At 39.9% G+C, this 19,456-nt stretch overlaps 1 protein-coding gene and 1 long non-coding RNA gene across 3 annotated transcripts; one reads left to right on the forward strand and one right to left on the reverse strand.

Annotated features, from left to right (window-relative positions):
- The first annotated feature begins 1,935 nt into the window (after positions 1 to 1,935).
- LOC309339082 (uncharacterized protein) lies at positions 1,936 to 18,318 on the forward strand. Its single transcript, XM_081856945.1, has 23 exons — positions 1,936 to 1,979; positions 2,066 to 2,133; positions 2,268 to 2,360; positions 3,300 to 3,427; positions 5,688 to 5,834; positions 6,392 to 6,463; positions 7,562 to 7,729; positions 7,825 to 7,921; positions 8,418 to 8,635; positions 9,647 to 9,800; positions 10,829 to 11,037; positions 11,555 to 11,672; positions 12,476 to 12,681; positions 13,701 to 13,818; positions 14,151 to 14,317; positions 14,408 to 14,508; positions 14,587 to 14,717; positions 14,829 to 14,879; positions 14,990 to 15,173; positions 15,257 to 15,377; positions 16,321 to 16,414; positions 16,596 to 16,721; positions 18,191 to 18,318. Exons 1-22 carry the CDS (start codon positions 1,951 to 1,953, stop codon positions 16,685 to 16,687), a joined length of 2,766 nt encoding a protein of 921 aa, XP_081713071.1. The 5' UTR covers positions 1,936 to 1,950; the 3' UTR covers positions 16,688 to 16,721; positions 18,191 to 18,318.
- On the reverse strand, positions 4,347 to 13,459 carry LOC309339372. Of its 2 annotated transcripts, XR_014155255.1 has the most exons (5): positions 13,261 to 13,459; positions 12,357 to 12,497; positions 10,257 to 10,293; positions 5,711 to 5,810; positions 4,347 to 4,850 (listed from the first exon to the last, which is right to left on the reverse strand). It is a non-coding gene; the product is annotated as an uncharacterized lncRNA (long non-coding RNA). The 2 variants fall into 2 exon arrangements; XR_014155254.1 differs by lacking the exon at positions 10,257 to 10,293.
- Positions 18,319 to 19,456: the final 1,138 nt, after the last annotated feature.

A 19,456-nucleotide genomic window follows, 5' to 3' on the forward strand; every position in this document is an offset into this window, starting at 1 on the left:
TGTTTTTGTAATCCTGACGTTTTTATTTGTCACTTTTAGGCAATAAAATGCATACTTCTGCCAGTTATTTGACATTACACTGGCTTTGGACAATTGCCTTTCCCACATATTAATAGTAACTCATTATGGACACAGGACTGGTATTTAGTTAGAGCAGGCCAGCTTTTCTTAAAAAAAAGAAAAGAAAAGAATGAAATAACTACTATTTCATATTGCAAAAAAAGGAAAGAAACCCAGATGTTTTAAATTCTCATACAGGGGAAAAACACAAAGTTCTATTGTTTAGGAAAGTGATCACAAACATGAAAGATTTTTTTAAAAAAACAGCACCAAGTGGTTTTGGTGTTGTAATTTTTTTTTTTAAAAAAAAAATGTAATTATATAGCTTCATTTATTTGTACCTTTTCCTCTCTGCAAACACAGGTCTATAAATAGCATAATGCTACATTAAGGCAAAGGTCCTGAAGCACCTCATTGCAACACGTTAGCATTTGAAATAATACAGCCAGTTCAGAGGGAAATAAAATTGCACAAGGAAGATCCAGGTGGCAAAAAGGTACCCATAAATATCCCAGATCAAAACATGCGTACTGAGAAGGAAAGTTTCCGGCTTCAAAAGGAGTAGCCATTACTCCTGGCAGGTATGCTTAGTAATGCAACATTGCAGTGGGAACTGAAGAATGCAGAATTAAGGTTCATTTCATTTACTTCCAAATAAAACTGCAATCCTATGCATGTTTACCTGGGAGTAGGGTTGCCACCTTTGTTCTGGCAAAATACAGGACAGAGTGGGGAGGTTGCAGGGGGTGTTTTAAAAAATAAATAAATCTAGTGCTAAATTGTCTTCAAAGCAATCCATTACATTTTATTGCAGCCTAACGTGATGGCTCCTCTGGAAATTGACACACACACAGACACGAATTTGTAAATCTGTCTGTGCTTGGCTTAAATACATGACCTTTCAAACACCCTTTCGAAAACATGCATTTGGAGAGGATCTCTAACATGGGAGAGAGAGAAGACTTGTAATACAGGACAAAACTGTATCAATAATACAGGACGTCACATTTTACATTGAAACACAGGACAATCCTGTATTATGCAGGACAGGTGGCAACAAGTTCAGTTGAAATCGGTTGGACTTACTTCAGAGTAAATATGAAGCAGTCGGGCTGGTTAGGACTGCAGTTTGCAGCTTTGTGTGTTTATTGGGAAGCAAATCCTATTAACAACTTAGAAATGTGATAGCACAGGGGAATGGCAAAGTTAGGATAAGCCACATGGCTGGAGGCTGCAGCTGACCACTTCTCTGAAGAATGATTAGCTTTTAAACTGCTGATCATCTGAAACCAGCCACACATTAGCCCAGTGGCGGCCAAACTCAGCCCTCCAGATGTTTTTGGGACTACAACTCCCATCATCCCTAGCTAACAGAACCAGTGGTCAGGGATGATGGGAATTGTAGTCCCAAAACATCTGGAGGGCCGAGTTTAGCCACCACTGCACTAGCCCAAAATATTTTGTCCTGTACCTTTAACAATGGGAACTTAGCAGGTGGCTTTTTCTGTGGCAAGGAAGGGAAAATGTCGGGAGCAGCTATCGGAATCACAGGAGTGAGGCAGCCCCAATAATCACCCCAGATCTTAAATAGATTTACTCAAAAGTAAATCTCATTGAGTTCAATTGATTTGAGGTTCCCAGGTTTTGCTCCAAAAGGCTCCCATGGGATTGCATACAGATCGACATCATCCCTTCTGGTGATTAACAATTGCTGCTGGAGCACCTGCCCCTAATTTAGTGAAATTGTGGGACAGTTTTTCTTTATAAAGGGGACCCAATCGGATTCCACCATTTAGAATATGTCTGTTTTGTTTGTGGTCAGTGTTGTGTCAGTGAGGAGCTATCCTGTAAAAAGAACTGGATGAACTTGGACTACACTCCTTTGGAAACATGAAGACTGCAGAAAAACTGCTTTGCAGGTAAAGTGCTTTGAGAGAGGGCTCCTTCTTCTCACTCAGTTTTGCCTGATCTATTTACACGGTTATTTTCTCTCTCTCCTTTATAGAATATTACTGCTGTTTCTCTGGTTCCAGTCTGGAGTAGGGAGGAATGGACCAGCATTTACTCCTACAGGTTGGATAAAAGACTCAATTGCTTCCTACCCCCTGTTAAACCATGGCTCTAAGGGAACTCTAAAAATTGTGTATCTTCGCCTTGTGTGATTACTGTATTATTATTGTAACTGTAAAACCTTTAATCTCTTTTAGGTTTTATAGAAAGCACCTGTTCCTCCAGTATATTTTGGGTGAAGCTGGATAAGTCCTTTCTTCAGGACAAATTCTTCACAGTAGAAATAATTGGTGAGCTGTAATATATGGGGAAAGATAGAGAGTATCACTTCATGATTGCAGCCTTACTCCTATGTGTACATGTTCCTTTGGGAGTATCATTCAATTATATCAGGGTTTCCCAAACTTGGTTTTTGGACTACAGCTCCCATCATCCCTAGATAGCAGGACCAGAGGTCAGGGATGATGGGATTTGTAGTCCAAAAACAGCTGGGGACTCAAGCTTGGGAAATCCTAGATTCTATCAATGGGGCTTACATGGAAGCAAGTGTGACCCAGTTAAGCTGTTTACAAGAGGACATAGGTTTTTCTCAGCGAAAATTCAGTAGCTCTAACCTGAAAAGTTCATTTACCATCTATGTTTACATGTATTCCTTCAGTTTCTTGCTGACAAATCTAATAAATTACTGGGGGAAGCCAAGAAGTAATAAGTTTCTGAAGGGGAAATGTTTAATGGCAAAGTTGGGTTCCTGGGTGATCTTGATTGTGAATAACTGTTCCTACTGTGGGTAGGAAGACTGAACTGAAAACTAAAAACCCTTCAGTTGCATTAAAGTAACACTTGAGCAAATGTTTAAAGGACGGGTGTGTCTGTTAACCAAGTTTGTTAGTGTCCATCTTCATCACTTAGTTTTCCTTGAAAGTGAGATGGATGGATTCATAATCCCTTTTCCAAAACCTGCTTATTCAAGCCTTGCAATGACAAAAGTATGCTAAATTGAAATTATAATGTGTCATAAAGCAATACCTTCTTTTTAAAAACACACACACACAACCCAGAGGACATGTGCCATTTGAAGGCTATTCTTAGCAATTAAATATGTTGTTGGAATAAATAACTGGCTCCAAACTCCACTGAAAGTCTCTAAAGATGGTAGCACATTCTTAATTGTGATGGCATGTTTGACCAGAATAAACTAGCAGCTAACACTCTGTTGTGTGTGTCTCTAGATCCCTCTGGTGTCTTGGTTCTGCTTGACGAGGAGCTAGAAGCTCGCTGTGGCTATGTCCTGTCAAATGATGTGTGGGGTAATACCATATTCCGGGCTTCTTTTCTTGGCTGTCATGTTATAAATGAGGTGAGACCAACTCATGCTCTGATTCTATACTCTCAGTATCAGCAGTGCAGGAAAGGTTAATGTGCAGTATTACTGTTCGGTGCCCCCTACCAGAATGAAACAAAAGATTTGATCTGTGAAACTTCTGAGAATTGTGGCAGGGACTCCTGACTTGGAAAACTCCCCTCATTCAGTCTAATCTTTGGTTTTACATTGAGGTAGCTGCTTACAAGTCTTGCAACACTAGGATCCCTAGCTCAAAGGAGGATGGGAAGCAGATTTTCCAGAGATGCTGGATTTCCCCTTACCCAACTGGGGACCTTCTGGATGAACACTGAGCATTTCTCTTGATTTATTTGAACAAAGTTTACATGTAGCTTAGACATAATTCAGCAGTGCATTCATCCTGATTTGCCTGTGGAGTGTTCTTCCTGTTAGTCATCTGACTTTCTTCAATGCATTCCTATGTCCCTTCCTGACTTCAAAAAGCCCCCCCCCCTTTTTTTTGCTGCACTAGAGTTACAGAACACTCTAGTCCAATGCAATTTAATTGCACAAACCTAAATTTCCAGTGTGTGCTTGAATCCCCCCAAAGTTTGCAGTTACTAAGTAATGGGTAGACCACCTGTGCTTTTTTCCTCCTTTTTGCCTGCCCTCTGTGTACGTATTATGCTAAAAAACACCAGATGCACTTCCAGGCTTCCAAACTTTTGCAAAGATCTCTCACATTTGAGCAGATACTAACAACAACAACAACAACAACAACAACAACAACAACAACAACAACAACTTTTTATTTATACCCCGCCCTCCCCAGCCAAGGCCGGGCTCAGGGCGGCTAACAACCAATAATAAAAACAATTTGAATGAATACAACTTAAAAACAAGAATAAAATACATTAAAATATTGAAGCATTAAAATATTAAAATGCAGCCTCATCAGGAGTGCAACATCATATCCCATTGCAAAGAAAGTGGATACCTTGCAATAAATTAGCAATGGTGCTCTTGCAAAACAAATCTGCTCCCCCATGCAAAAAAATGATAAAATTTCAGTTTTAGTTTATTGAGGCAAGAAAGGTGACAGAAAACTACTGTGGAATGTGCAGGATAACAGCCACATGACAGCGCTGCTTTATAATCTCCATGCAGTTGCTCAAAAAAAAATTATCCGGAAGCCACCCAGTTTTGGATCACACAGTGACAAATGTCATTAATGGGCAGGAGTCTTTTCCTGGGTACCGAGGGAAGCAACTAGTACTGAATGAAAACATGATTGCCATCTTTGTGGACCCCAGTCCTCCACACTTCCTATAGATAAATCCAGATGGTAATTTTGAAGTTGCATGTGCAGAAAAACAGAATAAATCATTATTTTCATACAATTTAGTGCTGAGCCCGATGTTGTCAAAATGGCGCCATTCAAACAAGTGGGGGAAATCAGCTGAAAATGAAAATAAATAAATCAGTCAGGCAAAATAAACCTAAAGAGGGGTACCCCCAAACCATGAGGACTAAGTAAGCTCAGCAAACATATAATTTTGAAAAGGGAGAAGTGTGAAGAGAGATATGAAATAGAGTATCCAGGAAAAGAGCCATCAATGATGTGCTGGAATACTGAATAGGAACACTCCATACTTCAGGATTTTGTAACAGGAACTATTTGTTGGAGGTGTTCTGCTGGCCAAGCATGCTAACCCACACACATTTGTGTTTTGACTGTCAAGAGAAATGTGTGATGGGGGAAGCTGGGACTATTATTATTATTATTATTATTATTATTATTATTAATTTATTAATACCCTGACAATCAGACTGGGTTTCCCCAGCCACCCTGGGCGGCTTCCAATGAAACATTAAAAAGAAGACAATAAAATGTCAGACATTTAAAAAATATCCTAATGAAAGGCCATAGATGTGGAGGCAATGAGAAAACAACTCTGGGATAATGTATGCAAGCATTAAATTAAGTTATTTTAAGGAACCAGTTATGTCAGATTCTCTGTGAAAAGCACTGAGTTGGGTTTTAGAAGAGAACAGCAGCAGAAGAAGAATCTGCTCCAAGTGATGCTCAGTGACAAAATCTACAGAAGCTCAGTGTTCTCCTCAGATATTATCTCCTCCTTGAAGATGTAAACTACAATGGCACAACTGATAGTAAATGCAGCAAACTTGTATGGATCATCACTCTGGCTTTATTAAGCACTTTGGTGGGGGGGGATGCATCTCTGTCACTAAATTCAGTGTTTTCTTCCCAAACCAATATCTCAAATGATTGCAGATGGATGAAAAGTTCTCTCTTACTTTAAACATCAGAGTGTCATTATTCCAAGACCTGAGAGCAGCTACAACCTACCAACACCCTATGCGCTGCTCCTACCCCACATGGGCTCCAAGGGAAATTCTGTGTGAAGAGAATTACATGGAGGTAAATAAATGGTTCGATATGCTTCATAAGAATGAGTTGGTATAAAAATGATAAGAATATAAGAGCATTTAGCTAAAAGATTATGAAAATAAGACAAAAATTAAGCAGAAGTAGCAAATATTTAAAGAAGCAGAAAGGGAAGTTGAGGGAAGCCACGGGGTAGGGGGAATTTTCTTTTATTTTCTCTTTTATATGATAAATGTGTTGAATATTAAATTGTAAAATCTAATTTTAAAATTATAGATATAGATATAGCTATAGATATAGATATAGATATAGATATAGATATAGATATAGATATAGATATAGATATAGATATAGATATAGATATAGATTATAGATATAGATTATAGATATAGATATAGATATAGAATGAGTTGTGCTACCAATGATCCTACCATGTGCAGGATGTGAGCAGCCTTCCTCCTTTACACAACAAATAAAAACATTGGAAACTTAAGTTCTCTAAAATAAGGAAACTGGTAGGAGGGAACCAAACAAATTTGGACCTCATAACCTGTTGCACATTCTATAAATAAGTATAATCTCGTTTCAAGGTATCAGTGAAGACCGATGTCCCTGTGATTTCGGATTATGAGACTGCAGAATGGATGTCTGCATTGCCTGAGGTAAGAGGGGGGAAGTATATGATATGCTGGTTTTTGTAAGTTTTATTACCTACCTTTCATGGTAAGAAACACTCTAGAGTTGACTTATGGCAATTCAAAAACAGAAAAATTTAAATTTAAATCCAATGAAATATCATTTGAAATCTCTCTGCCCCTTTCTCCCTCTGAAAGAAATGGTTTGTAATAAGCTGCCCATCCTATGTGTATACAGTGGTACCTCGGGTTACATATGCTTCAGGTTACATACGCTTCAGGTTACAGACTCCGCTAACCCAGAAATAGTACCTCGGGTTAAGAACTTTGCTTCAGGATGAGAACAGAAATCGTGTGGCGGCAGCGGGAGGCCCCATTAGCTAAAGTGGTACCTCAGGTTAAGAACAGTTTCAGGTTAAGAACGGACCTCTGGAATGAATTAAGTACTTAACCCGAGGTACCACTGTATAATGGAATGCAGAGCCAAGTGCAGTCATTATTTATGGTCCACCAAAGGAACTTGAAGTAGTGGTTTTGGATTTTTTAATTTATTAAAAAGGGAAGGGGAGTTGTTAAAACATCCTCCTCGCAACCATAAGGTAAGTTAGACTGAGATAGAATTACTGGTTCAAAGTCACCTAGTGAGGTAGCAGGTATTCAAACCCAAGTCTCACTGGGAAACATCTAGTATTTTGTCTGCTACGACAAATCACATCAATTCTGGTCATGGCATAGTTTCTCCAAACCTCAAAGTGCCCACTGAGAGGAATATCTCCATTCTGCATGGTGGATCTGTAGCCATGACTAGATAGCAGCCCCCCTTTTATATTCCTAGCTTACAAAAATCTACAGCACTTCAAACCTCCTGACAAAAAACCCCCTGACAAAAAAGTACCCATCACACTTTACTAATACAGAAATAGTTGGGTATTCCTCTGGAATATATCTAGCTCATGCATGCCGGTGGATTTTATGGCTGGTTGAAGAATTGTACTGAAGTCTAGATCTTGCATAACATTCTTTAAAAGTTTGTAATGAAATTGAAAAATGGCTCATTTTTGTTCTGAAGCTTAAGCCGCTTGAAAATGCTTATCAGCCTAATACGCCCCCCCCCTTTTTTTTTAGGCACGAAAAGTTCTGTATCAGATATGGCAGCTGATATTCTATTCTCCTTCGGGGAGAAAGAAAACATTGGTGAGTGACGCTGACAAGCTTGGCTACAGTTTCAATAATACGCTGTCGAGAGTGTTCCTCCGGTCTCCCTACTCCACAAATGAAACAGAACTTTCAGTGGTGAGTTATTCCTACTATGAAGAAGATGGTATTGCTCAGATAGGTGTCATATTCCAGCTGGACTAATAAAACTTTACCAAATGTTTTTTCAATAGGCTAATGGGGTCACTATGAGCACAATCAGCTCCACTTCCATGTACAGACAAAGGTGGCTGCTTCTGTTGATTGACACCACAGTGTCATGCCCAGTTGGTGAGTACCTCCCTTCTCTTACCCTAAAAAAGCATAGTTCATTCCTACAATCCAATGTGACCTGATCCTTTCTGGGAAACTGTTTCCTTTATGACCCTTTTCATGAAGTCCCACGACACCTGGTCAAATGCCTTTTCTGCATCTATTGATATTAAAGCAGCCTTTTTGTCTGATCTTTCTTCTTGGTATTCTAGTAAATTTATTACATTCCTCATGTTGCTGTGTATGTATCTACCTGGCAGAAAGCCAGTTTTCTGGGAAACTGTTACATGAATGTTAATACAAGCCAGGGCCTTCAGCAACTTGAGTTGTATGCCTACTGTGTCTGTAAAAAAATAATAAAAAATGCATGTATTAGTACTAGGTCTTAAAATAAGATTTGGTCAGCTTGTGCATGGGTGGTGTTGCAAGGTGATTCACAAACATTAAAATGTTACCTCCTGGTGATCTTGCCTGTTTTTTGTCAAGCACTGATCTGAGTTTTACTAATCGGCAGATGGTACCAGCTTTACGGATGTTGCCATAATATGGACTGTGCCAAGTGTGATCCCCCGATTGGTCCTTCAAGAACCCACCTTTACATCCCATAATATATCAATGGCGGTTGATGGGCAAAGAATAGAGAATCCTGAAAATTTCGGTTATACGCTGGATCGTAACAACACACACATTATAACGACTATCCCAATTGGAGCGTCTGGGGGCAGGTTAAAGGTAAATGTGATTTTTGTAAAATCAAACAAAATGGAAGCAGACTCAAGTTGGTATGCAAAAAAAAATGCAATGGAAGTTTCCATTAATTCAGTCAGCTGTTAGATCAGCACTTCAGCAAAGCAAAACCCAACTACTTATTTCCTTTGCATATAGATATTGCAATCAACCCAGCTGGCATAGGGTGGCCTGTCTCCTGACTTGTTCTGCATATGTAGATGAACTCTGAGGCCTCGTGATATGGGTTTACAAACTAGAAAAGAGTATAAACTCGCCCCATGAAACTTCTGCTTATGTACAACACTGTGACCTGCCTTTTGGGTCTCTGAAGGAATGAGGTCACTAAAACCTTGCGACAGAAAGATTAGTGTGTTCATGTTGACTTCATATTGCCATTGAAGTGTTTTGAAGCCCTTAGATGGTTGAAATCATCATACCTGAGAAATCAATAAGGCTGACATGAGTCCTCTGAAATATATCTATACACCAAATCAGATTTTTATAAAGACATTCTTGATGGCTGCTCTTTAACTCTGGAGTGCCCTTCCTCTATAGTTTTCTGAGCCTGCCTTCAGAAAGTAGTGTGATATATTTCTATTCAGAATAGCTTTTGACAGTATCATGTACTGTCAATCTATCCAGAACCCTCTGGATGGGGCAAGCTTTGAAGTCAATAAATATAAAGTGTTAAACTTCTGTTATTCGGGACAATGATAGATGCATTTAAGCACTGCAGAATAGAATGTGGGGAGATACAAACCCTGTATGTTTTGAGTTCAGGGGCATATAACTACTTAACTGTACAGGTGGTTTTCACTGCTGTTCATCTAAATCAGGCATGGCCAGACTTGGCCCTCCAGATGATTTGGGACTACAATTCCCATCATCCCTGACCACTAGTCCTGTTAGCTAGGGATGATGGGAGTTGTAGTCCCAAAACATCTGGAGGGTCAAGTTTGGCCATGCCTGGTGTACATGAATCTACTTTCCTTAACACTTTTTTCCCTCTTGTAGAGCACTGTATCCAATGGTGTCTATGGGGCAGTATATAGCATTGACTTATTATTGGAGCATACCTGGACAGATACAGATTGGCACTTGACCAAGTACACTGTGATTAAGCAAATCACCACACCCTTCATGCCTAGAATACCAAGAGTAGTCAATAGTAAGTGGGGCTAACATGCATCTAATTTTCAGTTATATGGGTCGTTCTACAAAGCTGTGCCTTATTGATAAAGTATTTTGATTTATTTATTTGTATTAAGAGATGAATGTACTTTCATTAGTTCCTCTGCTGGGTTTCATTATATATATATAAAATCTTAATTCACCATTTGGGATCTAATCCCCTAGTCCTGGGTCCTAATATTGACTCAAAGATGGTATGTGGAAGCATGTAAATGCATGGCTTGTAGCTTTTTTGTCTCAAAGGTGAAGAAAACAGTTCTGCATTAAAGGGTCTTGTTGGAGGGATGGGACTAAGACTTATTGAGCAAGTTTATTTTGTAGGTTCCTTTGCAGAATACCTCCAAGAACACCCCCCCCCCTTAGGCAGAATATAGATCCTTAAAGAAGACTCTTTCTTCTGCATGGAAAGTTTTTGGGAGCTTACTAAACCTACAAGTTATTACCTGTGGCTACCAGTTGACTTCCACCATCTAGTTACAAAAAACATGTAGATCAATTTACAGAAACTTGAATTCTCTCTCTCTCTCTTTTTTAAAAAATAATATTTATTAAAGTTTTAAAGGTTACAGAAAGAAAAAATAAAAATACCACATTAAACAAAAACAAAACAATATGAAAAAACAGAAAAATAAAATCCATTAAACAAAAACGGAAAAAAACACAAAGAAAAATACAGCAAATCTTTCATTAGCTTATTTCCTTGACCTCCCTGAAGGGGCGCTGCACAGAGAGGGAGAGAATATTTCTTTTCTTGTTCTCCTCCTCTAAAACTAGGTGCATCTTATGGTCGGGTGCGTCTTATAGAGCGAAAAATAGTTGGTCTCTAAGGTGCTACTGGAAGGATTTTTTTGTGTTCTAATGCACTATTCCTAAACTTTGAGTCCTTGGATATTATTGGACTAAAATTCCCATGATCTCCAACAAACACCTGGGTGCCTTACGCTGAAGAACACTGTTCTAATATTCATGCCTTCCCAGTGACAAAATGCTTTTGTTTTAACACAGACACTGTTCCAGAAACACGACTCTTTGATGTAACCTTGGGAGTCTTCCTTCATGATGTCATTCTGGTAGCACTTAAAATAGGAGAGGAACATCTATCCCGTAAGGAAGCACAGCAAAGGGGTTACAAGATCTCTGACATTCACTTCCCCAATGGAACAATAGGCTTTAATCTGGTAGTACCTTTTGACGATCCCAACATCTTAAGAGAGGTAAGGCAGCTGGGCATGACATCTCACTGGGGCAAGTATTGTAACACATAATGGTTGAGCTACTGGTAGGTTGGATACAAAAGCTATTTGAGTCTCCTTATGCATGTATTTTCTTGATCCCAGAATTAGACATTAACTCTAACCATACAAATGTGCATATAATTAACTTGATCTTGGCAAATATGCATGTGTTTCTCTGCAATGACCACTCAAAGTATTGAGAGTATTGGGAAACTTTTGCCTCAATAAGTTTGATCTTGTGCTTTTTAGTATCTTATGGTAAAATACTGGTGGGAAGTGGTGTTGAAAGCTAATATGAAGGTACATGTGGGAGAAGTTCATACCTAGAATATGGCGGCGGGAACAAAAACATCTGTGCAGCACTAGAGATCTTTCTATTGTCATCCTTCCAAAGTGATTTTGGCATAATGTGACTATTGCCCTGAAAATCCATTCTGATTAAGCTAATGCAGTCAAATTCTCTCTCTTCATGGGTTTTTACAAAACTTGTTTAAAGTATGTGAACAAAAATGAAACCAAGTATCACCTTCATGTGAACTACACTCTGAATGTGGGACCTCAGCTGAAGTTGTATCACCACCCTGCCGACATAGAATGCATAATTGCAGATGTTGGTAAGTTGTTTTGTCTAAACTGACAAAGTTATAACTCCTGAATGGCTTGTTTAAGTTGCATGCACGATAGCTAGACAATTCCTATTGTATCCTCTAGAAATATAAACCACTGGGAGCAATGAAATCTGTGTGAAACTGAGTAGATGAGCCAGTAAACTGTCTGGATAGATTTTCTTTCTTTGCTTTTTAAGAGTTTAAAACTCTCATAGCATGTCCTAAAGAAGTCTCGTTATCCAAAGGAGAGACAAATACTTGCAATACATAACCCCAAACTGTATGATAGCAGTCTTCTTTAGGCTCTGGGTTCCACCATCCATCCTAATTTGAAACAAAGAATCTACTTCTACTTTTCTCTCACTCCATGACTCCTCCATTTTTATTTTTATATACATAATTTAATCACTTGTTTTTTAGTGTAACCTATCTAGGGCACAACCCCAAATTTGACTATGTACCATGAGTTGGAAGACCAAGTATGCAGATAAACTGTGGGATATCTGTGGCCTTCCAGATGTTGAGGGACTTCAACTCTATTGGCCATGCTGGCTGGGGCCAAAGGGAGTTGGGGGTCCCAACAACATCTGAAGGACACCAGGTTACCCATCCCTGATATTGATACTCTTTATATTTGCAACCAAATGGAGAACAGTTACCCAACAGAGAAGCAGTTTCTGATGTCCCTACCTGTTAGGCAATTCAATGTTAAGCCACTTCTGTCAGAAGCCTCATGAGATGCTATCTTTTCATATAGCTTTTTTCAAAAAAACAACATTCACTCAGCAACTTTCTTTTTTCCTTTACAGAACTACCAGAAGGCATTGGGTACTGCGACAAAGAGAACATGTATTTAGCTGTTCCGATTGCAGGCCTATACAAATACTGGAGCCTATATGTAGGCAGTAAGCCGCTGAGTCAAGCCGCTTCCCTCGCAGATGGGTATTTTGTTACTACAAATGATACTCATCTAATATTGCAAGTGCCTCTCTTTGCCGTTGGGATTATTTATGAGGTATACAACGTGAACGCCTTGGCGCCTAAAGCTTCCTTATCTTACTTGATGGAAAAAGCAGTGATATAACTAAATGTGATTTTCTAGGGATGGGGAGCCAGCAGAACTCCAGATGTTGCAAGTTCTATCAGACCCCAGCTAGCAGAGTTAATAGAGATGATGGGGAACTGTAATCCAAAATCACCTGAAGGTCCACAGGTTCCCCGTAGGCTTTTCTTCTGCAAGGATATGTGTGTCAAAGTATGGATGCCCAGGGAGGGTGGACAGTGCCTCAGATGATGGCAGGGGTGGGCCATGCACAGGTTCTAGGTATGGAGAAAGGGGTATTCACCGGATTGTGTAAGCTAGGGGGCTATTATCCTTTCAAAGCAATCCTAGTTGATTAGTGTGGTGTTTGTACGAAGCCCCCAGTCGTCTCATGGACTATTGACCTGTACAGCACTAATCCACAGCCACCAACCAGGTCCTCCCCGGTAAATCACTTAGTCTCGGTCAGGTTCTCAAGTTAACAAAGAAGACTGTAGTTTATTGCAGACACAAACAAACTTTAACTGCATTCCAAACGTTGTTACTCCTTACCTTTTTAGTCTTATTTTATCCTGCCTCTATCTCTTCTACCTCCCCTCACACAAGAACCCACTGCACTAACTGTCTCTCTATTTCCAACTGCCTGCCAACTGCTTTTCCAACTGCCTTTCCCAACCAACCAACCCACTAAAACCAACCAACTACCCACCAGCAACTAACTCAAACCTCGGGCTAAGCCCATTTATAAACAGGTAGGCTCCGCCTCCAGCTTTCCTATTGGTCTACATTTTAACCCTTTTTCTCCCCCCTGTACAGACATTTTCTAAACAAACGGGCAAACACCACAGTTAGTCATATGGGTTTTAACTGATGATGGGTTTTTTATTTATTTTGGTTGATGAGATGATGGCTCAAATGCATTAATTTTGAACTAATGCTAGAACATATAAATGAAGTTATCCTTATAGATACACTTCTTATCATGTTTAAAGGAAGTGTCATTTGAGAGAATTCGAGCCAGGTTTGATCTTCTTCTGAAGAAAACAAGCACTATGGAGACTTTGGATATCTTCTCTGTTAGATGCAATTTTCACTCTTCACAATTCATAGGTGAGCTATATTCCAGTCCAGTTTATCACTAAACAATGCAGAGATGTCTTATGATCTTTTTTTAAAAAAGTTTTTTATTTATACTTTTCAAATTTATACATTTCACATTCCAAAATTTGACTTTCTTGCAGTTCCTCAAATTTATTTTTTAGTATCTTCTGGAGATCCAAATTCATTTAACTTGTTCATTTAATTATGTACTGTAAATATATACTCTCATAAAAGTGCAGGTTATTACAATAATCCTTCTAATGTTTTTATCTGTTTACAATTTATCTGTAAATATTCAATGATTCTTATAATCTGATTTACTGTGATCTGGCTTTTCTTAGTGTGCTACCCTAATGGAACAGTAACCGTATCTGCTCTCATGAAGACTTTGCCATCCATTGACATGGGCAAAACTAGGCTGAAGGACAGCACCTGTAGGCCTAAGGAGTTTACAAAGGAACAAGTCTTCTTCCAGTTTCATGTTTCTACTTGTGGCACTTCACTAAGGGTTAGTCCTTGGGCGAAGGGTGTGGAGAACAGAAGGGGGAAAGTGTGTTCTTTCCAAGCATGATGAACCTGAAATATTTTTTCCCGACAGTTTGAAGGTGATCACCTTATTTATGAAAATGAATTATTATTTGAAAAAGAGACTCTTCCAGCACAGGGACCACCAACTATCACAAGAGATCCAGCCTACAGGTAGGAGATACTTTTTAAAAAAAAAAAAAGATGAAACCAGCACTACTCTAGTATCTAAGAAATGTCCCTCTGTTGCAGGCTGACTATCTTGTGCTACTACCCAATCAAAGAAACGCTCATGCAAAGTGCTGTGATCTATGGCTCCTCCTCCTCTTCTAGAACTCTTCCTACTGGCTATGGCACAATGATGACTAGGACAAATGTAGCAGGTAAGCAATCTTGTAAAATGCAAAAACCAGGAAGTATGTAACTTCATTTATTTGTGTGTGTGTGTGTGTGTGTGTAAGAGAATAATCATTGAATACTTTCTTCTCCTATAGGCCCTAGAAGAGCAAGGCAAGTTCTATATATCATCTCAAGCATGTTCAAAGGTAACATTTTCCTAAAGGGAGAAGGAGAGCTATACTTGAACTAAAACTGAATATATAAATTGTTTTAAAAATAATGATCTCCTTCCCTTTATTGCTCTTGCTGTTGGCAGATGAATCTTTCACAGAAACCTATGGGCAACATTCGGTAGCTCTCAAATACTCAAGGGAACCTGTTTATCTTGAAGTTGAACTAAAAGACGAAGCTCCTGGTGTTGAACTGTTCTTGGATAACTGCTGGATGGCTGGGTCTGAAGAGTTTGGCGCCATTCCCCAATGGAGCATCATTGAAGATGGGCAAGTGGCTCTAAACACCTGTTCTATAACCATAATGATCAAGCTTCGTGGATTAATGACTCTTTATGTCTCCTCTCAAACAGATGCGAGAGCAAAGAGAGTGGATCTGTGAGCTTCAGCCCAGTTACTAAAAGTGACAGAGTGCAATATCCTAATCACTTCAAAAGGCTGAGAATACAGATGCGGACTCTTCCTTTGAGAAAGGTACAATCCAAGTGAAACAGACAGGACTAGAAAATATTCATTGTGCATCTTCCATAGTTGAGGCAATCAGTTCACAATTGTCAGTTTTACTTGAGCATGACTAATTAAGTGCTGTGGCATTCCTAATCAAATGTCCCACCCCGCATTTGAAAATATATTGGGTGGGAAGTGCATGATGTTACCCAGTGAGCAGTACTTAATTTTAGTTTCTTTGGGATTCCATTCTATATGGCAAAAGCCACTTAAGCCAAACTCCTACTGAAGTTCAGTAAAACCAGAAATGGCACATGAAGGGCCAGTTCAAATGATGTCATGCAGGGGAAACAGAATAAGCAGCCCTAGAGTATCAGCACAAACATCTGACATCATCCCTCTTTGCTAGTGAACACTGATGGGAGGTCTGAGTAGGTCTTTTTCTCTTAAAGTTCTGAATGGTGTAGACCTGGCCTGCGCAAGTTGTGAATCCATCAGATCAAATGCAGAGAACTCAATTGTTTTAATGGTTCCCTACCTCCTTGCCTTGGAATGCAAAAGGGGGCTGTGTTGGTTAGGCTTAATCAGTGCTTTTATTGAGTGAGTACCTTATCACACACAAAAAGAGTTTTGATGCATCACAGTTACGCAGGACTGCTCTATACTGTTGTCATCCAAGCACTGGTCAGAAGTGTGTCACTTTTAAGCAACTTTTTAAATGCTGGCACTTAGCATATTGCTATTTGAAACAAAAATGTAAAATCCCACTACAACAAAGCTAGCATCTTTTCATAAAGCTTTTTTTTAAAAAAAAAAAAAAAAAAGTTCAATTAAGGGATCCTCTCCATAGAAATAAGGCTTGTTGAATGAGAGCACTTGGGTACAACATTTTCAGCTGTAGGACTTATTCTTGCAATTTTCTAAACCCACCTGAAATAAGGGTCCTTTAATTTCTGTCTTCCCCTTCTAGGTATACTTCCACTGTACCGTAAAAGTCAGCACCTGCCTTCATCTGCCTGGTAATGGTCTTCCAGAAGGACAATGTTTACAAGGAAGGAAGCTTGGTAGGTGCAGCACCGAAAACTCGGGAGATGCTGGCCATTAACCAGCTGCTGAACTTTTAATATATTGTAAGGTTACTCGTCTTATCCCATAATTTCAGTGCAATGTTGTTGTTAAAGAATTGGGGGGGGGGTCACCAGCTCTTTTCAAACTTCGTGGTAAATATGCATCCATTAATTCCAGGAACAATTGACTATACTTGCCATACTTCAGATCAGCGTTCTGAAATCCACGGTTACGCAGTAGCTGGACCAGTCTTGGTTAATCACTCCTGACCAAATTAAGTAGTCGGACACACAGATATATAAGGTATGTTTGGGGAATTTCAATAAATACCGTATTTTTTGCTCTATAAGACTCACTTTTTCCCTCCTAAAAAGTAAGGGGAAATGTGTGTGCGTCTTATGGAGCGAATGCAGGCTGCGCAGCTATCCCAGAAGCCAGAACAGCAAGAGGGATTGCTGCTTTCACTGCGCAGCGATCCCTCTTGCTGTTCTGGCTTCTGAGATTCAGAATATTTTTTTTTCTTGTTTTCCTCCTCCAAAAACTAGGTGCGTCTTGTGGTCTGGTGCGTCTTATAGAGCGAAAAATACAGTATACAGAGTTTACTTTTTTATATAGAATTGTGCATCTATCAGTATTGCTGATTGCCTGTGGCAATCCAGGGTTCTCCAACCTACCTTTCGTAGACCTACCTTGAAATGCTGATTGAACCTGGATCGCTTCCGCATTGCAAAGAATAAATTCTACTCAGCTTTAGGCCCCAGCCTTATAGCAAGATGGTATACAAGATGCTGTGTATAGAGGACGAAATAATGCCTTCGGTCTTAAGATCAATAACTTAGACCACAATTGGTGCTGCAATATATATGCAGTTAGGTTCTGCTGATGACAAATAGATTTAACCTGTCTGCACTTCACTGGTGGCAGATTTAAGCATGTCTAATTCTACATGGTGTTGGAGGAGACTCTTGAGAGTCCCATGGACTGCAAGAAGATCAAACCTATCCATTCTTAAGAAAATCAGCCCTGAGTGCTCACTGGAAGGACAGATCCTGAAGCTTAGGCTCCAATACTTTGGCCACCTGATGAGAAGAGAAGACTCCCTGGAAAAGACCCTGATGCTGGGAAAGATGGGAGGGCACAAGGAGAAGGGGACGACAGAGGACAAGATGGTTGGACAGTGTTCTCAAAGCTACCAGCATGAGTTTGACCAAACTGCGGGAGGCAGTGGAAGACAGGAGTGCCTGGCGTGCTCTGGTCCATGGGGTCACAAAGAGTCGGACACGACTAAACGACTAAACAACAACAAATTCTACACTGAATTTTGGGCAGAGTCTTTCTGCCAGACTCTGAAACCATAAAATGAACCCCATGATCACAGACCTGCAAGGCTGGTGTGGAGACGAGGACACTTTGCCTATCAATCCTGTTCCTGATCCTGCCACAGGCATAGGCAACAGTCCAGGACAATGGGCCACCACCTGGATCCAGAAACCTTTTGACAAATTTAGCAGCTTGATGTAGCCACACCTGCTAAATGAGAAGTTTGACTTAACTTTCACAAGCCATTGACTGCTGATGATTCTAGTACCAAGAAGATCTAAAAGTTCCTCCTTTCTCCAAAACAAACATACAAAGCGAAAACACCTACCTGGTACTAAACCCATGCTTATTTGCTGAATTCTAGGAGAAGGGCAAGTCTGTGTGTGGTCCATGTATGTAGTAGGCACCCACATGTGTAAGGGGACAAACTGAAAATTATTTTTCTTTTCCAGATATAGCTACACAACCCTACTTGCTATGGCTGGCCTTTGGATTTGATGCATTTCCTGGGACTGATTTAAAATGTACATATTGGCTTCCTATGGCAACACTTCATAAATAAAAATCTGGAGGTGCAAAATGTGAGTTGACCTTATTTTAGGACTGAATTTGCTACAAAAGCATTTTGAATAATTTTGAATTTTGGGGGGAGCCAAGAGGCCTGTGGGGTGCAGTTACAAACTCAGATATTCAGTGCTGGATTGGTGAGGGGATCAAGACCCTTCTTTGCCAAAGGATACAGTCGTACCTTGGTTGACAAACGCCTTGCAAGTCGAAATTTTTGGTTCCCGAACGCTGCAAACCTGGAAGTGAGTGTTCCAGTTTGTAAACGTTCTTTGGAACCCGGACGTCCAACACGGCTTCCACGGCTTCCAGTTGGCTGCAGGAGCTTACTGCAGCCAATCGGAAGCCACGCCTTGGTTTCCGAATGTTTTGGAAGTCGAACGGACTTCATGCTAAGCTACCACCTTCTTGCATAGTCCTAGTTACAAGGATAAAATGAGAACCTCGACTTATAATGCTTTAAGTGTCTTACAGTAGAAAGAATCAAACTGTCTCATTCTGCATGACAAATTCGTTTGTTATTGGAGGCAAAATCACATTATTTTGTATCTACTCAATTGTACTAGACAGCTTGGCAAATATCCAGGGTTAGCTAGTAAAACATTTTGCAACAACCCATGCCTTTGCCATTTCAAGCAACACCAATGTAACTTTATTCCCCATTTTGTAAGGCCAAGAGTTGAATAGCTGGCTGTCAAGCAACAGCCTACTTTAGACCTCCTGCCAGGTGTGCATGTGGGCCAAACTACCTCATAGAATAAAACAAAGCCTTATGTAATGCAGTGAACCACTTCTAGACAACTATAGTAGAATCACCAGACAAAAGTACGGCCATTGTTTGACATTAATGGCGCAGATCTTATAGGAAGTGATGCATCCCAATTTAGAAGAAACGTGAGAAGTGCATAAAATAATCTGCATCATTGTTCTGGACATTCTAAGACTTTTCTTACAATGTAACCAAAGGCTTCCCATAAACTGTCCATGTCTGAAGACATCCTAGCCAAGGGGAGAGTCCACCAAACCTACAAATCAGCAGCTGCCCATCTGCTAAATTTTCAGGCCCCCAGGACTGTGAAAGGCACTGCCAGAATTGCTTCATGCATCTGTCATATAGTGCTGGAAGGCTGTAATCCTGCATGCTGACCTATTTT

The sequence above is a fragment of the Podarcis erhardii genome (assembly GCF_964252035.2).
Source record: "Podarcis erhardii genome assembly, chromosome: 3".
Taxonomy (NCBI): domain Eukaryota; kingdom Metazoa; phylum Chordata; class Lepidosauria; order Squamata; family Lacertidae; genus Podarcis; species Podarcis erhardii.